Source organism: Chrysochloris asiatica, unplaced genomic scaffold, assembly GCF_000296735.1.
Source record: "Chrysochloris asiatica unplaced genomic scaffold, ChrAsi1.0 scaffold00245, whole genome shotgun sequence".
Lineage (NCBI taxonomy): Eukaryota > Metazoa > Chordata > Mammalia > Afrosoricida > Chrysochloridae > Chrysochloris > Chrysochloris asiatica.
In genome coordinates, this window is record NW_006408763.1 from 2892121 (window position 1) to 2918373 (window position 26253).

The window sequence follows — 26253 nt, forward strand, 5'->3', positions numbered from 1 at the left end:
ATGCACAATGCCATCGATGATAGTATAATACCCATAACACCTAAAAGAACAACCAGTTAATATGACTATTATTTAAATTTATGCACCAACTAATTAATGCTGAAGATGAAGAAACTGAAGATTTTTGCTTCTGTAAGATTTACAGCCTTGGAAACCCTAACTCAGTGTCACTATGAGTCAGAACCGACTCCAAGGCACACAACTATCACCACAGCCTGAACCTGGTTCAAGATGCACTCATAATTACTGGGGCTTAGGAATGTGAAACCTAGGGGGTTAAAAAAGATTGGTAGTTAGAAACTAAGGCGTTGGTGATAGGAATGACCCTGGATAGGATAAAAGGATCTCAGGACAGCATTTTGCAAAGCCAATGACTTGTTTTATTGTAAATACCTTTTTTCAACAACATAGATGATGATTATACACATGGACCTTTTCCAACGGAACACACAGAAATCAAAGAGAGTGAGTACACCTATGGGAAGAGATGATGGAGTATCATCAAACAAGGCCAGGTCTTTAAAGAAATGTGTAAAGACCTAGAGTTAGAAAGCAAAAAGGGAAGAACATTTTCATCATTTCACAAGTTGAAAAAGAAATGAAGAAAAAAATTAAAGCCTAGAGCTACCATATTGAAGGAATATAGAGTCACTATACCAAAAAGAATTGGTAAATGGTCAACTAATGTCAGTAGTTAGCGTATGATCAAGAACAGATAATACTGTAGGAAGGAGTCCAAGCTACACTGAAGACACTGGCAAAAAACAAGATCCAGGAAAGTGAAACAAAGATTGATAGAATGCCAACTGAGATGTCTCAACAAACACATGTTAATGCTGAAAGCGTTCACTAGTTTAGGCTAAGAAATTTGGAACACAGCCACTTTGCTAATCAAAAGATATTCATATACACGACCATTCCAAAGAAAGGTGACCCAACAGAATGCGGAAATTACCAAACAATATCATTAATACGGCATACAAGTACAGCTCTGCTGAAGATAATTCAAAATGGTTTCAGCAATACATCAACAGAAATTCAGAAGAGAGCATGGAACAAGGGCTATCACTGCTGATGTCACACAGACCTTATCTGAAAAATGTTAACCAGTGTTTTACTGACTATGCAAAGGCATTCTACTATGTGGGTCATAAACTATGGATAACAATCCAAAGAACTGTTCATCGTGTTCATGAGTAACCCATATAAAGAACAAGTGAATAAGGGGATACTGAATGGTTTAAAATCAGGAAAGGTGTGTGCCAGGGGTGATTTCTTCCACCACACTTACTCAAGCTACATGCTGAGCAAATAATTTGTGAAGCTGGACTACATGAAGAAGAACGTGGCATCAGGACTGGAGGAAGACTTATCAATAACCTGAGATACGAGATGATGTGACCCTGCTTGATAAGAAGACTTGAAACCAAAGGCTATAGATTTAAATATGGATTATAACTCAGCATAAAGAATATAGAAATTCTCACAACTGTACCAGTAACATGATGATAAGTGGAAAAAAGATTGAAGTTGTCAAGGATTTCATTTTACTTGGATCCACAATCAATGCTCAAGGAAGTCACAGTGGCGAAATCAAATGATGGCTAGCACTGGGCAAATCTGCTGCAAAAGACCGGTTTAAGGTATTAAAGGAAAGATGTCACGTTGAGTACTAAGGTGTGGAACCAGATGGTGCCAGTCTACCACTATCAATTGCTCTGAAAGGGATCACATTAGAAGGTCCCGGGTCTCAGACAGAATGGGGGGAAAAACTCAAAATTATTAATAATAAATAAGAGACCAGGTTTACTGGTAAGAAAGAGACTGGAGGAACCTGAGACTGAACCTCAACCACACCTTTCAGTTTTGGAAAAGAACTCACCCTTGTAGCCCAATTTTCAGCCAAGCACTATGTAGGTATATAGGCGGGATAACAGCATTAGTAAGATTGGCTCAGCATGGAATGGTCAATCAACATTTACCTCAGGACAAAGAAGGGATGGGAAGATGGGTGGAATGGAAACAGGAACCACAAGAAGGAAGCAGGATAATTGTTGTTGCACTGAGATGAACAACAACAACAACAAAAGGACTAAAGTGTGCCTGACTCAAGCCGTTGTCTTTTCAGTTACCTTCTATGCATGCAAAAGCTGGACAAGGAATAAGAAATACCAAAGCATTATTGATGCATCTTGAATGACTGTGTTGGCAAGAATATTGAATATAGTATAGAATGCCAAAAGAAGAAACAAAACTGTCTTGGAAAAAGCAGGGCCAAAATGTCCCCTAGAAGTAATGAAGAATCAGGAGGGACCAGTCCCTGGAGGACACATGCTAGGTAGAGGGTCAGTGAAGCTGGACTGACAAGAGCGACAATGCAACAATGAATGTGCTCAATCCTAACAACAACTGTGAGGAGGATGCGGGCCCAGGTGGTGTTTTGTTTGTTGTACAAAGGGTCGTGAATGAGTCTGAACTAACATGACAGCACCTAACAACAGGATAACAGTCTGCAGACAACAGTTGTAGGCAATGGGAGTCTTCATACTGCCTGTGGAGAAGCATGTGTGGAAATGTTAAGCAGGGTAACTGCGAGTGGGGACACTGGGGTTTAGGCAGAGGATTATCTGACTGTTGACATACACTAGGACTTTAAGCGGTAGTAGGTGAAGAGTCCTGACGTGGCACTGGAGGACAAACACTGAACTGCTAACTGCAAAGTCAGCAGTTCCAACCCACCAGCTGTTCTTTGGAAACCCTATACAGAAAGTTATTACGAGTCAGAATAGACTCCATGGCACTTATCAACAACAACAAGAGGTATGGAAAGGATGTTTCTGCAAAAGATGCCAAAGAATCAATGGAATTTAGTTTCTCTGGTGATGTGATTTCCACATCCTTAAGGACTTTTGGAAACGAACTTGACTCATGGCTCAGTTCAGTTACAATTCAAATTCCAATAAACAAGTTCTCGGGAAATTATCTGAAAAGCTAATTTCCTGTACCCACTAACCAAATCTTTCCAAGCAATTAAACAAACAAACACCCTTTCCTGTACCTCTGGTTATTTTTAATTTGATCTTACAACAAAAAGAGAAGGGCAGCAAAAGTGAAGTCCCACAAGAATTAACAACTGCTCTGACCAGTCCTTGAGACCCACCCATGAGTTTCCCCACATCACATCTCACTGCAGGAGAATGGTGGCAGATCATCTGGAAAACAGTTAAATGGCCAAGGAACAAGTGAGCACCAGCAAGCCTTCTGGTCCAATCCCATTATAATAAGCTCAGACTGGGTCAAGAGTTGTAGAAGGGGACACACATCCTGTTATATAGCTCCTTGTCAAGAGTTAGAAACCTAAAGGAGGGGGTTCCTGTCCTGGATGCTACTGGACCCTCGTGTAGTTCCTTCACCTCTCTGAGCCTTACAGAGAGAAAGGGACTTTATGGCATAATCAGGAAGCGACTCTATCATTTCTGCATCTCTGCCAGTTCCAGGAGTACATAATTTTACAGGTGCAAAGGAAAGACCTGCTGATGGAGTTGTTTTCTAACTCATTTCAAGGTACTCCAACTCGCCCCAAGCTTTTCTTAGGTAATTAAAGAACTCTTACTATTATTTTCATAGAACTCGTACCTTGCCTAAGTTTTGCAAGTACTGGGGCTTAGGCAGAGGCAGTATTAAAGGATTATCTGATCACCTAAAGAACTGAGCTCAGAGAGGTAAATTCAACTTGCAACCACAGAAAGCAACAGGGGTCAATTCATCCTCACACAAGACCTCATGTGGAATGAAAGACACCGGACAAGAAGCTGATGAGCTTTTAAAGACTGACAGCTTTTCAGAGCTGGGCAGTACACCTTCTGACCTACCAACATATGGTGGTCCTCTTCTACATCCTGTGGGCCTCCAGAGAAGACGTGCCTCCCAACACACTAGGGGCCTATAAGGCTGATCCACCTCATCGGGGCCAACAAATTTCAGCCCAGGGCTAAGTATGGGCTGTCTGCCTATAAAAATTACAATTTATTGGAACACAGCCACATGCATTCATTTATTGTTGTCTGTGGCTGTTTTATGCTACAGAGCTAAATTGTTCCACTAGACACTGTATGGCCACAAAGTGAAGAATATTTAATCTGGCCCTTAACAGTAAATATTTGCTGACCCCTGAACTAGATAATCAGTATGCTCTTCACAGGCAAGAAGAGAGCCTTTGATATTTTCAGGGCTGATATCTTTATGCTAACAAAATGCAAACTCATGCTGTTTGCTAACATAACGCTAACACTTGCAAATGTTTCTATGTGTAAATCTGACTAATATGCCTGCCTAGCTTAGTCACGAAGCTGCTCACCTAACACCTGCCAATGTGGCAGTGGCAAACTTAGAACTTTATAGATGGATCCATTCCCCCGAATGGAGCATGATACAGTAATGTGTATCAGTGTGTTTCAGTTGAGTAGTTCTATGAGGCATGTTTTTAGGGAGCCAAGGAATGGTCAGGTGTCTGGAGAGATATTTATCGGAAACCCCATAAAGAAAGGAAACCTCCCCACCCACCTGAGTGCCCAGGGCCTGGATGTCATGCTCAAACGTGGTGTGCATTCTCTGGAGCGTCTCCACTGTGTTCTGATCTCGCCCAAGCTCCTCGGGGAGCTTCTTGTGTTTGTCCTGTATGCGCCCGAAGATCTCCTTGGCGTCGTGGTAAAACTTGTGGAGTTCGTAGGAGGCAGCCAGAATCTGTGTCCTCGTGTCGATGAGCTCCAGGAGGTCGGCCCAGGCTTCGTTGAGGCCGTCCTTCCATTCGGCGATGGTGGCAGCGTCGGAATGCCCAGAGTTGATGAGCTCGTCTGCCATGTGGTTGACCGTGTCCACACGCTCCTGCCCGATGTTCCCTGTGTCTCGAGCAAATTCCCGGAATCGTTCTTGTAACATCTGAAACGGGGGTGAGCACAAAGGACTCAGTGAGGCCACTGTGAAAAGTACATTTCCCGATCACGTGAATATCACTTGGAAAGAAACTGCCTGAAGGGAGGAGGTGACGAGTAATATATGGGATTCAACTTGGAAAGGTGAGAGCTTAGCTCTGAAATCCCCGGCAGTCAGGCTTCCCTCTGGCTTAGGGAGTAGATTCAGGCACTGCCCCCACCTCCTTTCCCTACCAGGGCCGGGGCCAAGGGTGGCAGAGGTTAACCACTCCAAGTCAGCACCACTAGGTGAGAAAGCCTTGCGAGTTCCAACTCAACCCTGTGACTTTTGAATCGAGTTCAGGGCTTATGTGCTCAGACGTGAGCGGTGCAAACGGTCCTGCACACTAATACTCCGTGCACGAGCACTCCTGCTCTGGCCGAGCTACTTGCCGTGACGTGCTCGTAGTCCTGACCCAGCTCATGGGACCCCGCGACCACCTCCCGCTCAGCGATCCACTGCTCCAGGTCATCCACCTCCCGGTTGAGCTGGAAGAGTCTGTGTCTCTCGTCCAGCTTGCCTCTCCTTTCCTCAGCCAGGTCCTTGAGGCCAGCGTACAGCTTGTCCACTTTGGACTGCCGCATGCTGATGCGCTCACTGGAAAAGAAAGAGTAGAGTGTGTGTGCTGGGGGCAAAGGGACTTTTAATGCCAGTGTTCATAAGGAGGGGAAAAACCAACGAGAGGGAGAACTAGGAGACGATGTGACATGAAATTTCTCAAAAGGAGACTTCTGGCTATACCTATTTACCTGAAAAACAAAACTCTGAAAGCTGACCTCAATTGTCCAAGGACAAAAAGTTCATGTGGAAACAAAACACAAATAACTAAGGCTGAAGGTTATCCTGAGAGTAATGACGGAGGGAGGGAAACCCTAACTCCCACCATTCACGAATGTGGAAGTCAGGATTTCCTTCAACAGTAAAGGTCATTGAAAAATTCTTGGTCAAGGAGATGCCCTCTATTGTGGAATACCATGCTGCCAAAAGGACAACTGAACCCAGTCTGACATGCGCCATCCTTTGCTTTCTCTGGGCTATTATACACGCTTCCTGAGGCTCCCATCTAAGGTTACTTCTCCCTCTCTTCAACCCTCACTCCTTTTGGAAAGACAACCCTTTGTAACAAGAAACCAAGGAGTTAAGGACTTGTTGGTGCTTCTTCCTAGAGAGCGGAGGAGCCAGTTCCCTGGGAGCCCTGACCATGAACACCTTAGGGATCAACACAGTTCACACTCAGCTCCCTCAACTCTTAGTTAACCCCAACGCCAGTTCTATCCTTTCTGAGCCACAAACAGGCAGTTCCATTGAAAGCTTACAGTGATGGAACTGAAGTTCAGCGAGGAGCCAGATATAGACTGCTGTGCATGGCTACCTGCAATGCAATGCATGAATTAAGTCTCTTCTACTCACAGTCTACGCAAACTCCCACCAAACAACAGTTTGGCCCTGATGGGTCTGGATAAGATAAGGAGGGAGAAAATGCTACAGGATTATGTGATTCAGCAGTTGTGAGTGGTTAACATGATTACAAAAACCTGGAAATCTAATGTGTGTAAAACGAGCCATCTCAGAAGCAGGAAGGGGGTAATTATCAAAGAGGAAGATGCAGAGTGGAGCATGTCCTTTTGAACCAAAGATCTCTGCACACTGAACTTCTTTGGTGACACTGGAGAAGGGGCAAAGGAGCAGCAGCAGCAGAACCAAGAGCCAGAGCACTAGACAGAATGGTGCGCTTTCCAGCCCATGAAGAAAGTAGAGTTGAGTGACAGCCAGGAAGCTTGCTTGCAGAATGGGATGCCTCTAGGCACTTAATTGGGGCATCTAGGTTTGCTGACCCACAGAGCTAGAGTTGAGTGACTACAGACTGAAATGTGACCTGTGGGCATTTATCAGTAATCCTAAAAGAACTTTGTAACATTGGCCAGGCAGCGAGAGGCCTGCCTGTGGACACAGTTCAGTAAAGGCTCTCCAGACTGGAACAAAGGTGCCCTGAGCATTTCTGACCCTGCACTGTAATAAACTACAACTGTGAGCGTGGTGCCTGAGTTCTGTGTGGACACTGCAAGGAATGATCAAACCCAGCATAAACAGTGCTGTGGTGAGGGGTGGCCTATTGGTTCATTTCTTTTGAATTAATACACACAAACACACATGCATGCACACAAGCACACATACACACACACACAGCTTTTCTACTTCTCCAAAGGAAATCTAATCACTTGATGTGTAAGAGCTAGAAATTATATCCAATCAGACATTTCGTACTTCCTGGGAGCTCTTTTATCTCACAGGCCCGTGCAAACTCATCTACCACTCTTCATAAGCATAAGACTTGTTCCATCAAATAATTTACTCTTCTAAACAGGACAGCTATTCTGTTAACTCAGGAAGTCAGTGCTCTGGTTACCTGTGCAAGCCAACCCGAACTTCAGACTCACGACACTCATCACCTTTTTAATAGGAGATTTAACCCACAAGAGCAATTCCCTAATTAAAATACAGTTCATCCTTCCTATTCAGCAGAGATCTATTGGGCCTATTTGTAAACTACTTCAACACCAACCCCACCAGTTAAGTGGTGCCATTTTCTCAGGAGCAGGAGAGTGCCTTATTGGGAAGAAAGAGAGGTGAGCCTCATCTTTATGAACAGCACTCACCTTTCAGGATGGCTGTCGGCCACCAGGGCCCGGCTGGTCTTGGAGAGCTGGTGCACAGTTTCCGCATAGTCCTCTACAGCTTGCTCCAGAATCTGGTGTTTCTTCAACATGGAGACAGCGCTCTGCTCATCCTGTGAACAAATGGACTGTCAGACCACAGCTGTCCACCTCAGGGCCAAACCACCTGGAAGAAGGGCAAGTTGACTGCATGGCAGGAAGGGATGGGAAGCAGGACTGGTGGAAGGGTCAACACAGACATGTGACAAGAACATCAGCAGGGGCTAGACCCTAGTGGACCATGCAGAATGAGCTTCTCTGTGGTGTAAAGCAAAGCTCCATCACATCAAGTGTATCCTGGGCTGGTTAAAATGCCTCAGTCTCTGAGGTACATGGACAGCAGCACTTTGGAACATTAAAGTACTTTTAAGCAATCTCAGAGGCATCTTGTCACACTGCAAAATTAAGGTAAGCCCATAACTAGAAAGAGCAAGAGGGACCCTGGCAAGTTCCTATTTTTCCTTTTTAAAGATAGAGGTTTCCTGCGAAGCTCAGTTAGGTACTCAATTAATTAACTGCAAAAGGAGCCTTGGTTGAGTGTGGGTTATGAGCTGGGCTGCTAATCCCAAGGTTAGTAGTTCTAATCTACCCGTAGTTCCTCGGGAGAAATGTGAGGCTTTCTGCTCCTGTAGTTTTACAGGCAGCACTCAATTACTGACTGAAACGTTTCAAGTTCAAACCCAGACAGAGGTACCTCAGAAGAAAGTTCTGGCAATCTGCTTCCAAAAGGTTCCAATTTTGAAAACCTTCTGGAGCAGTTCTACTCTATGACACATGGGGTTACCATGAGTCAGAAAGGACTTGATGGCAACTAACAATATTAGATAAGATGACAAGAGCAAAAGCAGCAGAACTTGCAATCCAGGAACAGAGGACCCTAGGACCATCAAGAAAGAACATGAGCTGAACACGGGACCCTAAGCAGCAACACCAGAGATGGAGGCAAAGGTGATGGCATGGAGGGACTGAGCAGCTCAGGTCTCTAGACTCATGGAAAGAGAAAGGTTGAGCGCTGGTAGCCAGAATATGCACTGTAGTTATATAAACAATTATATATTCCTGTGTGGTTTTTATATATGCACTAGAGGGTAGACACGCATTGACACAGGTGACGGGCAGGCAGTAAACGTCGGAGGGAGGTAGGCAGAGGAAAGATGGAGATGGAGGGAGACACAGGGAGAAATGCAGTGGATGGAGTGAATAGAGGTCAATGCTGTTAACTGCTGGCACATGGAGGGTTTTGCAAGCATATAATGAAGCAAAGCCTATGATTTGCTAAATGTGAAACTCATGGTCCACTCCGTAAACCTTCACTCAATTCACGATAAAAAGTTTAAAAAGCAAAAAAAGGAGCAAGAGCAAAAGACAATATAAACAAATGGGTCCTCAATGAGAGAAATTAAAAAAGGGGCATAAACCAGTCTCAAAGACAGACCAGGGTTCAAATAAGAAAACGTCATTCTAGGGGAAATAATAGCTATATTTCAGACACACGCACCATTGAGGACCCAGTAACAACTCGAAGGCAACAAGTGTGATGTTTCACAAAGAGAAAGAGCTCAGGCTTGGAGTCTGAGTAAGCTTAGGGATGGGAGCAAGCAAGCTTCCCACGTCCTTTCAGTGGGGTCAGAGCCCTCTCTCACCTTGGCTTTCTCCTCAGACATCATGTACAGCTCCTGCTCACTCATCCAAGCCTCGGCCTCGGCCGCATCAAAGTAGTACTGCTGGGCCTTGTGCGACTCCTCCAGCCGCCGGTGGCGCTTCTCCGTCTCCTCGATGAGGAGGCTCCACAGCTGCTTCAGGTCGCCAAGCCTCTGTCTGATGGTCTCGGCGTCAGGGCTACTGCTGTCAGTGACGATATTCTGGCTCCTCTCGAAGATGTCGTCGATGCGGGGCTGGTGTCCCTGGATCTCCTTCTGGAGGGTCTGTGTGCGAGTGGGGAACACACACAAGAAGATCACTAGATTACAACCACAGTGTTTACATCAAGCCTTCAAAGGCTCTCCAATGTACGCAGCCTTGTAATTTAGAGCCATTGTTTATCATACTAAGCTAGCAGAAACGCTTACCTGATTTTTCTTTATTAACAGTTGCACAGTCTGGAGATTGTGGCCGTGATCCGTGGAAGTTGCCAAAGGCATCCTCTCTCCAACCCACAACTGGAGAGAATTGATTAAATAGGCAGTCAGACAGTCGCAGGACCACCCAGCAGTGCAAACACAGTACACAGACAAGAGTAGCAGGGGGTGGCAGAGGAGGGCTTCACAGAGGCAGGGCGCTCACCACCACTGGGAAGAGCAGCCTGAGGAAGCACACTCTTCGCCTCAGATACAGGGTGAGGGTTAGTCTTCCAAACCTTACTTTATCCCCAACGTTAGGCTTACCTTACCATGAGTTTTCATTATTTTGCTATTTTTAAAAATACTGTTCTGCGTGTATGTGTGTGCATTGGAATCTTACAATCTCCTCAGAAAACCAATGAGAAAAATCGGTTGCCTTTTACTGAGAGGGAAAAACTAGTAAACCAATCTCTGAGTGGATTCTAACTCACAGCAACCCCGTGTGTGTCACAGTAGAAGGGCGCTCCACACACTTCCTCAGGGAAGATTTGTCTGAACGAGACTTGACAGGTCCTTCTAGAGTGCCTCAGGTTGGACTGGAAGCGTCAACTTTGTGGTTAGCAGCCAAGTGTGTTAATTGTCCCACCACCCGGTGTCTCATTAGTGGAAAGACCCCTTCAGCAGGCACAGAGGTTGGGCTCTGACTGCTCAGCTCACTGACATGGCCCCAAACAACATGCGTTCCCAGACAAGCGAGGGGGTTTAGGGAAAGTCACTCATGCAGCAAGAGCCCACTCACAATCTCGTCCTCCACGTCCCGGTTGAACTGGTGGATCTCTTTAGAGGCCAACAGATTATGCTTCCTTTCATTCAAGGGTTCCAGCAGCTCCGTGAACTTGGTCTGCACAGTGAGGCGCTTGCTGTCCACCTCGTCTGTGCTCTTCCCCTCCTGGCTCAGGGCCTGGGCTTGGCTCTGGAGCTCCTCGATCTCCTTCTTCCGCACCTCCATCTGATTCTCCAACATCTGGGGGCAGAAAACATCCCAACTCTCACACCACACACGTAAAGGTATGGTCCGACACATCTTCTGTTTTCAGCACTGGGCAAAGGGAATATGAATTTATAGTGGTGTTAAGTGCCACTGAGTCGGTATCGACTCATAGCAACCCTGTGTGGGGTTTCCGAGGAGTGTATGGTAGGTTTCAATCACTGACCCTGCAGAGTTAGCAGTCCACAGCTTATCCTACAGCACCACACCAGGACTCCTTATACAGTGTTGTTAAGAACTGTCAAGTCTGTTCTTACACAATGTAGAGCCCAAGATATGGTACTAACATCTATCAAGCTACCACTTAACCTTTTACTTCCAGCAGCTGATTTTTATTTTAAATCTCTTTTTAAGCATTTGACCTCAAAGTCAGTTTGAACCACAAGGTTGGCAGTTCAAACTCAGCAGCTGCACCTCAGAAACCCTATACAGGATCACTTTTGAGTTGGAACTGACTTGACTGCACTTAACACCATCAGTGTAACAATCTTGGGAGTACTATTCAAGTTTATCCAGGGGCTTGGGAGGGGAATGCCAAGAGAATTAATTACCGGCAAAAAAGGACAGACTTCATTTACCTGTCAAGAAGATGTAACAACATTGGAATCCAGCTTATCACAGGACATAATAAGGTTTTGAAGTTTAATTTCTTTTAGGCAAGAAAATTAGCTAATGGTCCACAAATCAACCAGGAAGCTGAAATGTTCTTTTTGTATACTGCATGAACAGCTGACAGCACACAATCTGTGTTCCTACATGAAGACAACGGGCACCAGTGCACGCGTTGGTTCTCCATCCAGGAACCAAGTGCACTGGGAAGATCATCCACTGACAGTTTAAGGGAAAGGGACTCAGGAATAAGCGAATTCCCTTCACAGGTGGGAGAGGGACACAGCTGTGACAACAGACTGCTTAGTGCATAATCACGTGAAGAGCATTAAGCCGAGTCATTAAGCCAAAGAGGACTGGGTGTCACTTTGCATTAGGAAGCCAGCCTTGGCACTCAGCAAAGACCGTCTTTTGCAGAGACTGGCTCCATGCAGAACTGCAGAGCCTGGGGCTTGACCACACACTAAAAATCCAGCCCAGGGATACACTGAAAGATTCTGCCACTGATGAGCTTTCTTGACCTCAATGGACCTCTTCTCTCCTAAACTCACTTTGTCCTTACTGTCTGTCATGAGTAAAAACACAATTAGAAACTGTCACACGGCCAGATGTCAAATGGTAAGGTATGCAAATAAGATTGTTCCCTTTGTGAATAACGCAAGCTTGAATGAAAACATTTACTCGAGTGTCTAATAGTGATATTACCCATCAACTAGAATGAGGATGAAAAATGACTGCCGTGGACACTTAATGCTTTCACTTATTTCCAGTTGATTCTACAAATGCTCTGTCATGCAGTCAGAGAGACCACTCTGCAGGGCTAAAGCCCCTTCGTGTAGAAGGCCGGTGCTTAGAGCATCTTGGTGAGTAAAGACCAGGGTTGTGAAAAGAAAACAGGCTCCGGGACCGGCTACCCCTCCCTCTCACTTGCCTGTTGCTTTTTCAGCAGGATGTTGACGCTGGTGAGGTCTTTGCCATAATCATCAGACTGAATCTGACTCTCCAGGCCATGCAGCCATTTGTCCAGGTCCGCACAGCTCTGGGTGAAAAGCTCAGCCTTGTTTGCATCAAAGAGCCTCTGGGCCTTGGTCTGGGTGGTGGATTCAAGGACCTCCCACATCTTATGTAAACCAGTGAGTTTCTCCTTTACCACGGCTTCTGTCTCGGGCTTTTCTGAAATGAGCTGCATTCCTTCCTGGAAAACACAAACCAGAGCGGTTAGAAATAAATACAGCTTGCGAAACGATAAATGCCACTGTGACAAACAAACCTAAGAGACTTGATGTGTGAGTTACCCATTCATTCAACACATGCTCACACACAGTATTTCCACATGAAGCCACTGCTCAGTGAAATCAATGACGGCCCAGTCTATGCACAAGCGTGGATCTCATGGGAGCTTGTTGCACAATGGCTTTCAGTTACAACTGCAGCAATGGGACCTTTCATGCTAATAACTTAAGATTTTATCCCCTCTGTTCCAAACTATCCCCTGGAGAACCCATAACACCATATCTTAACAGTTAAGCCTGAAACAATACACTAAGTATGAGGAGAGGAGTGGGGGAAGGGGAGAGCCTCACATTCCGCTTCAGTTCATTGTTGCTGTTGCCAAAACAATGCGTCTGAACAGTTAGTCCAGTGCCTGGCACACAGTTATCACAGGGAAATTAGGAAATAGTTCAAATATATAGCATGAGGGGGCTTCAAAAAAGTTTATGGAGATAAGAAATTAAAAGGTAATGGAGTTCTTCCACCAACTTTCTTTAGTCCTCTCCTCTCTCTACTTAATATTTGAAAGTATATGAAGGTTTTAAAATTCTGTGCAACTGTACTCGGGTCTCTCTTACAATGAAATAGCCATAAATTTGATCAAGACAGCGAGGACCCTATCCTGCTAGGTCACAGTCTGTTCACCTGCATCTCCAGTGAGTTTTCACTTTAAGAGAAATCCAGAATTTTGTACACATGATTAGGTTTCTGCTTTTCTCACTCCTGGTGGTTTGAAGTCAGGGATTGGTACATCAAAATGGGATAGCTACTGGCCAGGTAACTTTTGTATGTGATCAGGTAAGACACTCAAACATGCTAAATAAAAAGGAGCTTTTTGCACCCTATTATCCATGATAGTCAAAAGGTGGCGACAACCCAACTGTCAATCAACAGATGAAGTGTGGCCTAAGTCCATACGATGGATTACCATTCAGCCATAAAGGGAAATGACATGCTGATACATGCTACAATATGGATGAACCTTGAAAACATATTAACAAGTCAGTCAGACATAAAAGACAAATATTACACCATCTTATTTACTTGAAAAATCTAAAAAAGGCAAATGCGTAAGACAAATGTAGATTCAAGACTATCCGGGACTAGGGGGTTGGGTGAGTGGGCTGACTGCTGAAGTTTTTGCTGAAATTACTAAATTTCTATTTGGAGTGATGAAAAGTTGGAAGTTGATGCTTATGAGGGTTACAAAACTTTTGTGAATGCTGCTAATGTCAGTGAACTGAACAGCTAAAATTGGTTAAATTTTCACCACAACAAAAAAAATGAAATTAAAAGATAATGGAATTTTCCAGTGAACTTTCTGAATCCCCATCATAATGCCCTGAGATTATCTTTAAATCTTAAACCAAAAATATTCCCCTGAAGTCATCTTAAAACTGAACAACAGTTCAGCTTAACTAGTAAAAAAAAAAAAAAAAGGTCTGCCTTGGACATCATGCTCTTTGAAGAGTATTTCACATGGTAAGAAACTGACAAGAGCAACTTGCAAGGTTAGATAGGAAACTTAGGGGGCAGTGAGTTTATGCTAATGGGGGAGAGCAGCTCAGAAAAGGAGAGTGAGAATGATGACCACACAACTTGAAGAAGATCATTCCGTTCACCACATGGTAGGACTTGGTTATGTTTGGCTACATATAGTCTCAACAAGAAGAACAAAGTGAATGAAATTTAGAAAAGAAACTATTTTGATCACAGTAGAATTAAGGGCAGGAAGGATCACGGTATTTGTGTCCCCTCAGTTACTGTTTTCACTGACTGGGAGGCCTTGTCAAACACACCCTAACTCACCTTCTCAATCTTGTCAAGCCACTCTTTGTTGGATCCAAGTTCTGCCATGAACGCTTGATGTTTCAACCATTTACTGTGCAGATTTCTGGCTTCGTCATAAGACATGTCCTGGGCTGTAAGCATCTTTTCATTGATCCAGAGAGACAGCTAAGGGGAAACAAACCAGAAAGATATCAGAGATGATGAACACAGACTTGGCTTCTTGCCTATGCCTGGAGAGGGTTTGTGTTCATGTCATACTTTGCATGCCACGTATTTCCAGGCCAACAGACAACCAAATTTATGATCCAGGTGGCTGTACCTGAGTTTTGCTCCAAGTTGTATGAAATCAATGTACACAAACCCTTATATGGCAGCTTTCAAACTGTTTAGTGCTCTTTGCGCCAGCTTCCCCTCAAAGGTTTGAATTTACAATTCTGCCCTAGCCAGTCTTAGTCACAAATACCTGTGTCTGCTTCACCATGTTAATCACGATTGCCCATTTTTTCTCTACTTGACAATCTTTCCAATTCCTTCAGTTCTTGCTTAAAATGCAAAAAATCTGCTCATTTATTTCCCTCTTCACAGGTACATGTATGGGAATGCCACAAGGCATAAATCACTTGCTCAGTGGTAAGGCAACTATGACGCCCTTTCACTGTTTCCTTCAAGTCTCAATTATCTTCGCCTCTTTCTCTACAGCCTCTCTTTCTCTAAAGAACCTTCCATTCAGACCAAGAACACTTCACAGGACCTGATTTTGAAACCCAACATGTCCTCCTGGATCTAAACAAGGAGAGCCCCAGAGAGCCTGCCAGTCCCTGACAGATGGGTCAGACTTCTCTTATGAGGGGATGGAGTCAGCCAAACACCAGACCCTGGGCTCACTTCTCCTGTGGTTTTCATCCAGATTCCGTCCCAGTTCATTACTGCCACCCGTGAATGGTCATGTTCAAGTCCTGATTCCTACGGCCACGTAAGGCCCTGACCTGGGCAGAACATTTCATGGAGATAAATACAAAGGAATCCAGAATCAAGTCAACTTCATGAGTTGTTTTCATGAGAAACTCATGCTTGCACACCAGCACCTAAACTCCTTCATGGTGCTAGCTCCAAAGTTTTAGAAATGACATATAAAACTCTGTCATTTCTTTGGCTATAGACTCATCATTTCCAAAGCCAGTAACTGGTCTGCTATGGACTGCGCTCGGAAGGGCTGCTCCATAAATTTGTTTAAACAATACAAAGGCTGTTTAGAAATGAGGCTGAGGAGAGGGGACACTGGTCATGGGTACACCCTGGCTCTGGACATGGGCAAACTCTGGGCACCATCTCCATCTCTGAGGCCATTCACCACACTGAGGAACACAAGAGGCATTAAAGCAAATGGTAGGAAGATAGCTCTGGTAGCGTAGTGGTTACGAATCGGGCTGCGAACCTTAAGGTCAGCGGTTCGAAACTACCAGCTGCTCCGCGGGAGAAAGATGAGGCTTTCTACTCCCGTAAAGATTTACACCCTCGGAAACCCTGTACAGGGTCGCTATGGGTCGGAACCGACTCGATGGCACATAACAACAACAACAACAGGAAGATCTTTGATCTCTTCTTTTATTGAAGAAAATGTCAGTAAATCTCATGAAGTACTTTGTATGCAAGAACCATAAATCTATATAACACAATAAAACGCTCAATTTTGTGAGTGGCCATCTAAGATACAACTATTGGTCTCTTCTCCTCTTGAGGAAAAAGAGTAAAGAAAATCAAATATTCAAGGTATCAGAGTTCAGAGGACAAATAGGGCACATAAACCAATGTCCACAAGCCTGATACCACAAGAACTAGAAGATGACCAGCTCAGATAAGGATCACAATAGAAGGTCCTGGACAGTATGGGAGAAAAAAAGACTAGACTTACTGATCTGACAGAACTGGTCGAACTCCCACGGCTATGTACGGCCTTTCGACACCCTTCAAACTTGTAACTGAACTAATTTCTGGAGATCACCTTTCAGTCAACTAAACCATCAACTTTCCCAGAAAGTGTGTGATAATGACCAGGGAAGAATATGCTCCTCAGTACAATCAACCATATGAATCCAAAAAGGGCAGCAATTGCCCAGAAACAAAGCTCAGAAGATAGGAAAGGACAGGAAAGGAGGGTCCATGGAAACAGGAGTCCAGTCCAGGGAGACGTGGGAAGATTGCTGTTCCACTGAAGAGACTGCAGTGTAATAAGACAATTCCCATTCAATAACTTATACACTTTGTTACGTGGCATTGCACAACAAAATGTGTATAAATCACTGAATGGAAATCTAATTTGCTCTGTAAACTTACACCCAAACCACAGTAAACATTTCACACACGCCAATTACATATCTATACTCCAATTATCTGAATATAGCTAAAAAGATACCACAACCGTTCATTCAATTTAAGAAGGGAAAAAGGCAAAAAGGAAATCAAATGATAAAACTTTCCCCTGTATTCTATACACATGTAGAGATTAAACATAATAGAAGGCACAACTGGAAAGTGCAAGTACATTCACATATTTTCTCTACTCAAAACCACCTACTCAATAGGGACTAAACAAAAACAACAACAAACACACACACATAAAAATCAGAGGCTTATAAGCAAATCTCTTTGTTGAAGACATCGTTCTACAGATAAAGCATCATGGGCTGCAGCACAATGATATGGGTCCATGGAACTTGCTAGTTCATCAGCCCTTCATCAGCATACGGCACTTAGAGCTACAGTTATTATTTGTGGGCTTTTACAAAGGTCATTCAAGAATACACTCATTCTCGGCAGAAAAGAACACAGAGCAGACTGTAAAAGATAGCAAAAATGCTTTGATCACTGAGTTAAGCTCAAAGCAAAGCACTGAGCTCCCTTATCCTTGTGCCAGGCATGCCTAATTATACTGCCCTCCTCAAAAAACAAAATTAAACAATAACCAAAACAACCGTTTCAGAAAACAGGAAGTGTAGTGTTGAGGGAACCAAGCAGAGAAGCTGTGTTATTTAAACCATTCGTTCATTTTTCAGGATGCTGCATTATCACAATACAAAACTGATGATGCTCTTTGTATACCATCTATACCCAGAATAACTGCTACAATAGCTGCACCCACCCAGCCGGTGTTTACGGGGAGTGGTACATATGGGCAGAAGGAGCTCTGGTAGCATAGTGGTTACAAATCGGGCTGCGAACCTCAAGGTCAGCAGTTCAAAACTACCAGTTGTTCCGTAGGCAAAAGATGAAGCTTTCTGCTCCTGTAAAGATTTACAGCCTCGGAAACCCTGTACAGGGTTGCTATGAGTCGGTTCCAACTCCATGGCATTTAACCACCACCACCACTACATATGGAGTCCTGGTGTGGCGCTGTGGGTTAATGCGCCAGACTGCAAAGCCATCTGAACTGCGAGGTTGGCGGTTCAAGCTCACCAGCTGCTTCTTGGAAACCCTGTACAGGGTCACTATGAGTCGGTTCCGACTCCATGGCATTTAACCACCACGGGTACATATGGTCAGACGTCACAATCCATGTCTACTCTACTCAAGGCCCACATGATGAAAAGAGGCTGATAGTCAAACTCTTGGATTCCCTGGGTCTTAAACACCAAAAGCAAGTACGAGTACCAGTAGCTGCTGAACTGACTGTGACCCAGGGCGATGCTGTGTGACTAACAGTAGAACTGTGCTCCACAGGGCTATCGTCCAGTGGTTGATTGTCTTCAGAAGCAGACTGGGTGAATTTGAATCTCCAACCTTTCAGTAAGCAGCTGTGTTAACTGTTTGCAACCACCCAGGGACTCCAAAAGTCAGTAATGGTGTTAAGTTTGACCTCTTGGTGCTCTGTAAATATTTACTGGCACAGTAAGTGGATTTTTAAATGCAGAGCTGGTCTGCACACAACCTTCCATTTGTGGAAAATTTGGTTTAACAAGGATGTATTTTAATGAGGCTGAAAGTTTATAGCCCAAAAATAACACATATACTCACATAACACCCATTTGGGAAATGTCGAAGTGCATAATACAGCTGTGGTCCCAATCCTTGCAAAGTCCATTAAAAATTTGAGGCAATGTATAACAATAGTTCAATAGTACGTATAATAGTTGTTATCAGTTACAAACAGGCATCAACACATTACTAGCATTACCATATAATTATGTTAAAGATATTCTAGGATAACAATATAATTATGTTAAAGATATTCTAGGATATCTGGATGTGTTTCTTTAATGTCTTTTATGTGCAGAAAAGTACATTATATACACCCTCTACTAAGGTAAATATTTGATTAACTGATCTTAAATATGAACCGTATGTAACTGTTTTGATGTACACACAACGTATTTTAGTGCCCCCCAAAACTGTGAACTCTGTTACCAAACAGAAGCTGAGTGTTTGTGGTGACGTGGGACATGCCATACCCCTTTTTCCAGCACATACGCAAATGATTACTCTCTTGAAGATGCTCATGGTGAGTTAGAACAGGGGATGAAAGGATGAACCAAGGTGACATGGAAGAGTAAGAAAAAGAAGATGGGCGGATCTTCTCAGTGACAGAAAACAACCCCACCAATACTTTCCTGCACATTTTGAGGGGCATTTCTATAGGACTGGGCCATCTGGGCATTCATACAGAACACAGGTAACCAGTGCTGAATTAGAGAATCAGATCCTTGTAATCAAAAGACACAACTTGGAACAAGTTGAGGGTGGTGGGTGTGAAGAGAGGTAAATATTCACTAAGACTAACCATTTCCTGTGATACCACTGGGTAGGACTATCATTTTATCTTTTAAAATGAACTGCTGGTGGAACTTTCAAAGGGAAACCATCAATGTGACACACGGATACAGTCTGCAAACATTTCCTGGTCCTTTTCAGTTCCTTCAGTGCTAAAAGATCACTTGGTATTCGAAGCAGCACAACCTGTAACTCTACATAGCTCAATGTACATCCCATTACCCTCCTCTTTGGCTAATTGTGGAATGCGAATGACCCCTGTATAAATGAGCATTCTATTCAAACAGGTTGTTAGTGCCTGGACATCACTTAGAAGACGCATCCCGGTCCTCAGCCTGTCTGGCTCTGTGCAAATCCCCTAGAGATCTAGATTCATTCATGTGGTGCCGAAAGCCAACAGACCCCTAAAGCTACAGAGTTTAGGGGAATTTTCCTTCATAAGTTTAGCTGCTAGGACATAATGCAAGATTCACAGGAAGACAGCAGCTGAATGAACACGAGGAACTGCTTCTGCCACAGCTGACCTAAAATGCCCTGTCACTAGAGCCATACAGCTTTAAACATGCAGTCACATGACTGTATGCAAGGTGTTCGTGATGACTTGAGGCGTATTCTTAGCACCCTACACCAGGGTCACTGCACAATTTTCTCTCTGTGTGTGTGTGTGTCCTCTAGGGGATTTGTGCTTAATATTAAAATGAAGAGAATAAAGTCTCCCCATTGCTCCCTTGCAAAGAGAGAACTGTGATGTGCTTAAGCATTCACACTGGGGAAGACAGCTAGAGACTTCTCTCTAGATATAGCTTGCTGAGAGACTAGAATTTTCTGGCCAACTTTAGTTTTCAAAGTTTGTTTATGCATGTGTCACAGGAGCATGAAATAGTATGAGAATCATTAGATTAATACCACATGTTAAAATTCAGTGTGTGAAATCAGGATTACTGCTTTTGGCACATTAGACATATATTTAAGATTTAGACATAATAGAAGATGGATATTTTTAAGTCTTAAGTGAATAAGAAACTTAGTTTATTTGTATTTTTTAAATCTCTGCCTCTTATCTGGTAGCCAATTTCAGTACCTTTGAGCTCTTTCCCTTCCCTGACATTTAAATGCAGATTGCTTTAAATATTTAATATATATGCTGCTGAAGGATAGTCTAAAACAGTACTGTCCAACAGAACTTTGAGTTGTCCAATACGGTAGTCACTAGTCACAGGTGACTACTGAGCACTTAATGAAATAGAGGGACTACGTTTTATAATTTTTATCAATTAAAATTAAAATAGTCCCACATAACTAGCAGCTCCCATAATGACCCGTGCCATTCTAAATGACAGCATTCTACTACAGTATCTAGTTACTGTAAGCCAAAATTTGTAGGATGGAAAACAGACAGGTTCCCCATTATCTTTCCAGCACTAAATCAAATGGATGAAAAGAACTTTTGACCTCCATTTTCTAGCTCAAGGGCTATCCCATGCTGAATTAGAGATAAACAAATATCCTGCCAAACGCTAGCTGGCTTTTGTTGGAACCAGAAAGAGGAACCTAAGGATGACATACATACCTCCTGACAATCTTGTAGAAATTTCTGGAGATCTCGGTTGTCCTTCAGTCGCATCAGAAGTTCGCTGGCTGCCTCACGATTCTTGCTGTGTCTGTTATAATAATTAAAAAAAAAAAAAAAAGCAGAGACATGTGAAATATAGACTTTGCAGTTCAATTGCTTCTCTGGACTTCTATACATGGTGAAAAGCATTTGCCTATGATTCTCTATTGTGTAAGGGAGTCAAGCTAACCAGGAAATTTAACATCTTCAAAGTGAGTGAGCCACGGCACAAGAAAGGCTGAGAGGGCCCCCCCTCCCCCATCCAAGCAAAACAACAATCCAGCGACACAGACAAGCAACCTATGTAAATGGGCTGCTTCCTAATCTGGTACAGGAAAAACAATGAGCAAATACTGTGTGCAGGGACCCACTTTAGAGACTGTGGGTGAACCTGACACTTAACTTCTAAAAAACTCTCAACATGCCCACAGGACACAGAGAGAACTCATATGTATATAATCACATAACTGACTTTAATGTGAACACATTCCTACATTAAAGGACACGCATTTACTAAGAACCACCTCAAGAATGACTGGTCCTCTTTGGACTTGAGATCACACAACTTCTCAACCTCACTATCAACTGATGAGATAGATAAACTAGGGTTCAAAGACGTTGAAGCAGAACACATCGAACAAAAAACTTGTAGGAGCTGTTAAGCCTGGCAGTGAGAAGGGAGACAAGGTGCTCATCTCGCGCTGATGACACCAACACTGCGCATGTGTAGAGGGCCCAGTACTTGCTGGTAGACTCCCTTCATGTGTCGGTGGCTTAGGTTCTCCACCAGCAGCTGTGAAGAGCAGCAACGTGAATGCTGTACATGCCAAGGGGAAGGACCACTTTATGTTTCCTGATCCTCCCGGTAACCTACACAACAAGCCAGCCATGTGCAAGACTATGAAGAGTAGTAACAGAACAGGGTGCAGATGAGGAAAGCTCTGATTCTCAGAGCCAATGTCTTTTGTGGCGTGTGCCAGCGTAAGGTTTCTCGTCAGTTCCTGCTACAGGGGCTGACACAAATTCAAGAACACAACCCTGGAGTCTCCACAGTGCCTAGGAAGAGCGTGAACAGAACAGGTCTTCTGTGATGCCGAGCGTCTCGTGGGCCCTCCGTGAGTGCTGGCAGGACTAAAGGCAGCTGTACTGCAGCTCTCACCTGCCTGGGGGGGCCGCAGGAAAAGGCTCCGACAGATGCCGAGGAGGTCAGAACAGAACATGAATCGGAAAATCATCTACGGAAATAATACTGTCAGGTGGCAAAGCACAGTAGGGTCATCTTTTAACGTTTAAATATTTAGATAAAACTGACTTTTAAAATTTAATTTTCATTGAAAGGAATTCCACAGCTTAAGTTAAGGGATTTTAATATACGTATACCACTACGACAAAATACAAAATTGGAAAAATATTTATACTAATGAGTTTTGGTGTGGTGCCGTGGGTTAATCCGCCGTACCGCAAAGTCAGTTTGACTGGCAAGGTCAGTGGTTCAAACTCACCAGCTGTTCTTTGGAAATCCTTATACAGACAGGATCCCTGTGGGTCAAAACCTACTCAACAGCACTTAACCACCAGCACCACTAAGACAAAATACAACACTGGAAAAAATATTTACACTAATGTTAAGGGGAAAAGAGTTCCAGTGTGGTGCTGTAGGATAAGCAATGGACTGCTAACCACACCTACCAGTTGCTCTATGGAAACCCTATACAGGGTTGCTATGAGTCAGAACTGACTCAACAGCACTTAACAACAACAAAGGAAAAAAGTTTAGGAATATTCATTAACACAAAACACCAAGGCATGTAGTTAAAAAAACCAAAACTAAAATGGCGGGACAAGAGGTAACAAGCCATTTTCTCCCCTCATAATTTTAGACATTCTATTGCTTTGATAACATCAAAAAATGATACAGGCTAAAACTACTTGAGTTCACTACTAGCCTTCATTAAAGCAAAAATATTTTTTAAGATTATTAGTGAATTTGAGCTTACCCCTCCAGAACATTCATGTGACTAAGGAATTAAGTCATTTTAAAATGGGGCAGGGGAAAAAAATGTCAAGAAAAATTCTTGAGTCCCTTATTCTCAAATTCTAAATAATATTTCTAGGGAATTTTAAGGAAATGAAATGAACATTTCAAGAGGAAGGGAATGTAAGTTGGGGGTTAGTAATGCAAGGCAAAACTCTAAGGTATGGAATAAAAGATCCTGTTTCCTTCCACCGTGTCTCACAAAAGTGCCATAAGGAAGAGTCATAAACACTAGCGACCACACTAAGAAACGTGCATCCTGGACGTTCATGCAAATAACTTCAGATACCGTCTGAGGGGAACCACATGGAATTTTGAAGGCGTTTCTTCCAGAGTCAAGTCCCAGGCATACCCAACAGCTTTCTGCTCAGGAAATCTTTCTCTTGCAGGGGACTATGAAGAGGGGTAAGGTAAAACCTGGTGCTTTAGGGCCTGGATCTATGAGAGAACATGGTGAAGGGTCTTGGTGTGGTATGCTTGAAGGAATGAAATTCACTACGCAGGCCAATCTTCCCAGTGGCATCTGGCAGGAAGGTCTCTCAAGGCTGAATCATGACTCTAATCGTAGGGAAGGACCTGGGAGTTCTCAAATGTGATTACAGTTTCCTAGAGTTCTGAGAGTACTCTTTGTTTAGGGCAAGGTTAAACCTCTTGGTTTAATTTCATCTCTCACTTCCTACCTCCAATGTAAGACTCAAAAGTTGCCTCATGATGTTTAGAAGCAGCTGGGTTTATGTGAGCCTAAACAAAGCAGAACATGGAAACCCAGCTATCATGGGGTCAAGAACTCATGACAACCCCATGTCTGTAAGAATACAACTGTGCTCTATAGGATTTTCAGGAGCTGATTATTTGGAAGGCGATCACCAGGCCTTTCTTTCTGAGGAGCTTAAGAGTGGATGCAAACCTTTCAATTAGCCACCATATGCACAACTCAGAGCAACCTTGTACTTGTATAGGGTTTCTGATTAATGGCTGGTAGCTCTGGTAGTGTAGTGGTTAAAAATCAGGCTGCTAACCTCAAGGTTGGCAGTTCCAAACTACCAGCGGTTCTGCAGGAGAAAGATGAGGCATTCTGCTCCCGTAAAGATTTACAGCCTCGGAAACCCTGCGCAGGGTCGCTATGAGTCGGAACTGACTCCATGGTACTTAACAACAACAACAAGCTTCAACTACCGCCCTTGCAGATCAAAATGACTTTGCAGTCCAGTGCAATAACTCACCGCACCACACCAGGACTCCTTGAGTAAGAAAGCTGTAATTTTTAAGCTTTCCCCTCTAAATGCTACAGGGTCTTGCTTTGAAGAGCTGTAAATTAATGGTTCTTTGTTCCCCCAGGGTTGAGTGGGGCTGGGCTTTTCCTTTTAGCTGGGAGCTAGGCAGCTTTATAGGCCCTGGGCTTGGGCAGCATCTTCTTCCCACCCAGCCACAGCTACTTCACAAGCCACACCCACCCCACCTATATCTGTTAGGAACCAATGCCTTTGTTCCAGTACTTTTTCTTTTCAATAAACTCAATGGTAATTGAAGAGACTTCGGGACTGCAAGCCCATTAGAGAGTTTACATTTTACAAGGAAAGCTTCACAACAGTGTCAGAAAGTTTCTGGGAAAGAGGACTAACTCTGAACATTTAGCTATTTGCTTAGCATATACCCTGAGTACAACACCTGGAACTTAGAGATTTGTGTATTTTTATAACAGACAAGTCTCCTCTGGGGTCAGTTTCAGATCCTGTGGTCTCTACGGCTATTACTACATAGAGAGCAGAATTCAGTGAGCAGCAGCAGAGAAAAATAAGAAAACAGAGTCCTCCTGTTGGGGGGTACACAGAAAGCACCTTCCCCCATCTCCACACCACCCCCCACACACCCTGCATCTTTCTTTTGCTTATCAATAGTCTTTAATTCTGTGTTTACATAAATTTCTTTTTTAAAACCGAGAAATCGTAAGGCAGCTCTGGGACCTCCAGCAGCCACAACTGTAAGTCAAGGGCAAAAAGAAGGTTAAAGCCACAACAGAGGGCGCAGCAATGCTTCTAGCAGCCCCAGTGCAGCTGCAGCGCTGGGGGAGGTAAATAAACCAAGGAAGTGACAGGCAGCTGCAGGCCTACCTAAGTGCCTAACCGTCAAAGCGCGCCTTCAGGAAACCAGCTGTGTCCACCTAACTAAGGGAGGAAGGCTGGGTATCACGTTGATGGAATAATGGGAGATAATGTTGTTGTTGTTGTAAAGTGCTATCAAGTCGGTTCTGACTCACAGTGACCTTGTTTAGGGTTTCCGAGCAGCAGCTGGTGGGTTTGAACTGCCAACCTTGTGTTGCACAGGCCACTGCTGATCTTACAGTGTCACACCAGGAGTCCAACTGGGAAAAAGGCCACTCTTTCTGTGTAGATTAAGAACACCTTTCCAGATCCTCTCACACTCATCAAAAAAGGGTTTTGCCGAGGACTTTTTCCTCTTTTGAAACTAGTTGTTTCAAAAGCAGTAGATACAAAATTGTAACTAATGTAAATTATCTTATTCCACAGCACTACACCCTTAGACCCACAGGGCTCCTGGTGAGACACTGTAGGATCAGCAATAGAAGACTTCACACCACAAGGTCAGCAGGTTCAAACCCGCCAGCTGCTCTTGAGAAACCCTATATGAGGGTCGTTGAGTCAGAGTTGACTCGACAGCACTTAAAAAACAATAGCACCCTTAGAATGTAAGTCTAGGCTCCAAAGACGGAGTGCTGGTCGTGCTGTATAAGTACTGGACTCCTCCTAACCATAAGGCTGGCAACTCAAACCCACCAGATGCTCCCCAGAAAGCATCAGAAAAGTCTGTGTAGGACTGCCATGAATCTGAACCAACCTGACAGCACCTAAAAACAACAGGCTCCAAATCATGGGGGGAAAAAAAACAAGACTGGAAGGGCTAAAGCCAGGAGCTCAATCTTTATTGGAGAAAAGAGTAATAGTTATATTGCATGGGAAGAAAACCCCCAGCGAGATGGATTGGCAAAGTGGCAGCATCAATGGGCTCAAGCGTGGCAACAATTGTGAGGTTGGCCCAGGACCAGGCAGTGTTTCGCTCTGTTGTGCATATGGTCACTATGAGTCGGTACTGCCTTGCTAGCACTTAATAACAACAACAACAATATATTTTAGGAGTCTTGCTGTGGTACTGTAGGATGATGCACCAGGTCGGTGGTTCAAAGTTATCAGCCGCTACCCAAAAACTTTATACAGGGTCACTATGAGTCAGAAACGACTCAATGGTACTTAACGATGACAACGACAATATTTTTTGAGTCCCTAGGTGGTGGCAAACAGTTAAATGCTTGACTGCTAACTGAAAGTTTTGCAGTTCGTACCTGCTCAGAGGAGCCTCCA

General features: G+C 43.8%; 1 protein-coding gene across 2 annotated transcripts in view; it reads right to left on the minus strand.

Moving 5' to 3' along the window:
- Nucleotides 1-26253, minus strand: part of SPTBN1 (spectrin, beta, non-erythrocytic 1) — a 276936-nt gene that overhangs the window by 16508 nt on the left and 234175 nt on the right. For both annotated transcript variants that reach the window (XM_006873535.1, XM_006873536.1), the window contains 9 exons: nucleotides 20800-20890; nucleotides 14484-14630; nucleotides 12334-12597; nucleotides 10545-10769; nucleotides 9755-9844; nucleotides 9329-9610; nucleotides 7629-7759; nucleotides 5364-5568; nucleotides 4564-4938 (listed from right to left, as the gene is read on the minus strand). In XM_006873535.1, the coding sequence (XP_006873597.1) occupies nucleotides 4564-4938; nucleotides 5364-5568; nucleotides 7629-7759; nucleotides 9329-9610; nucleotides 9755-9844; nucleotides 10545-10769; nucleotides 12334-12597; nucleotides 14484-14630; nucleotides 20800-20890 (1810 nt within the window). The remainder of the gene's footprint in view (nucleotides 1-4563; nucleotides 4939-5363; nucleotides 5569-7628; nucleotides 7760-9328; nucleotides 9611-9754; nucleotides 9845-10544; nucleotides 10770-12333; nucleotides 12598-14483; nucleotides 14631-20799; nucleotides 20891-26253) is intronic.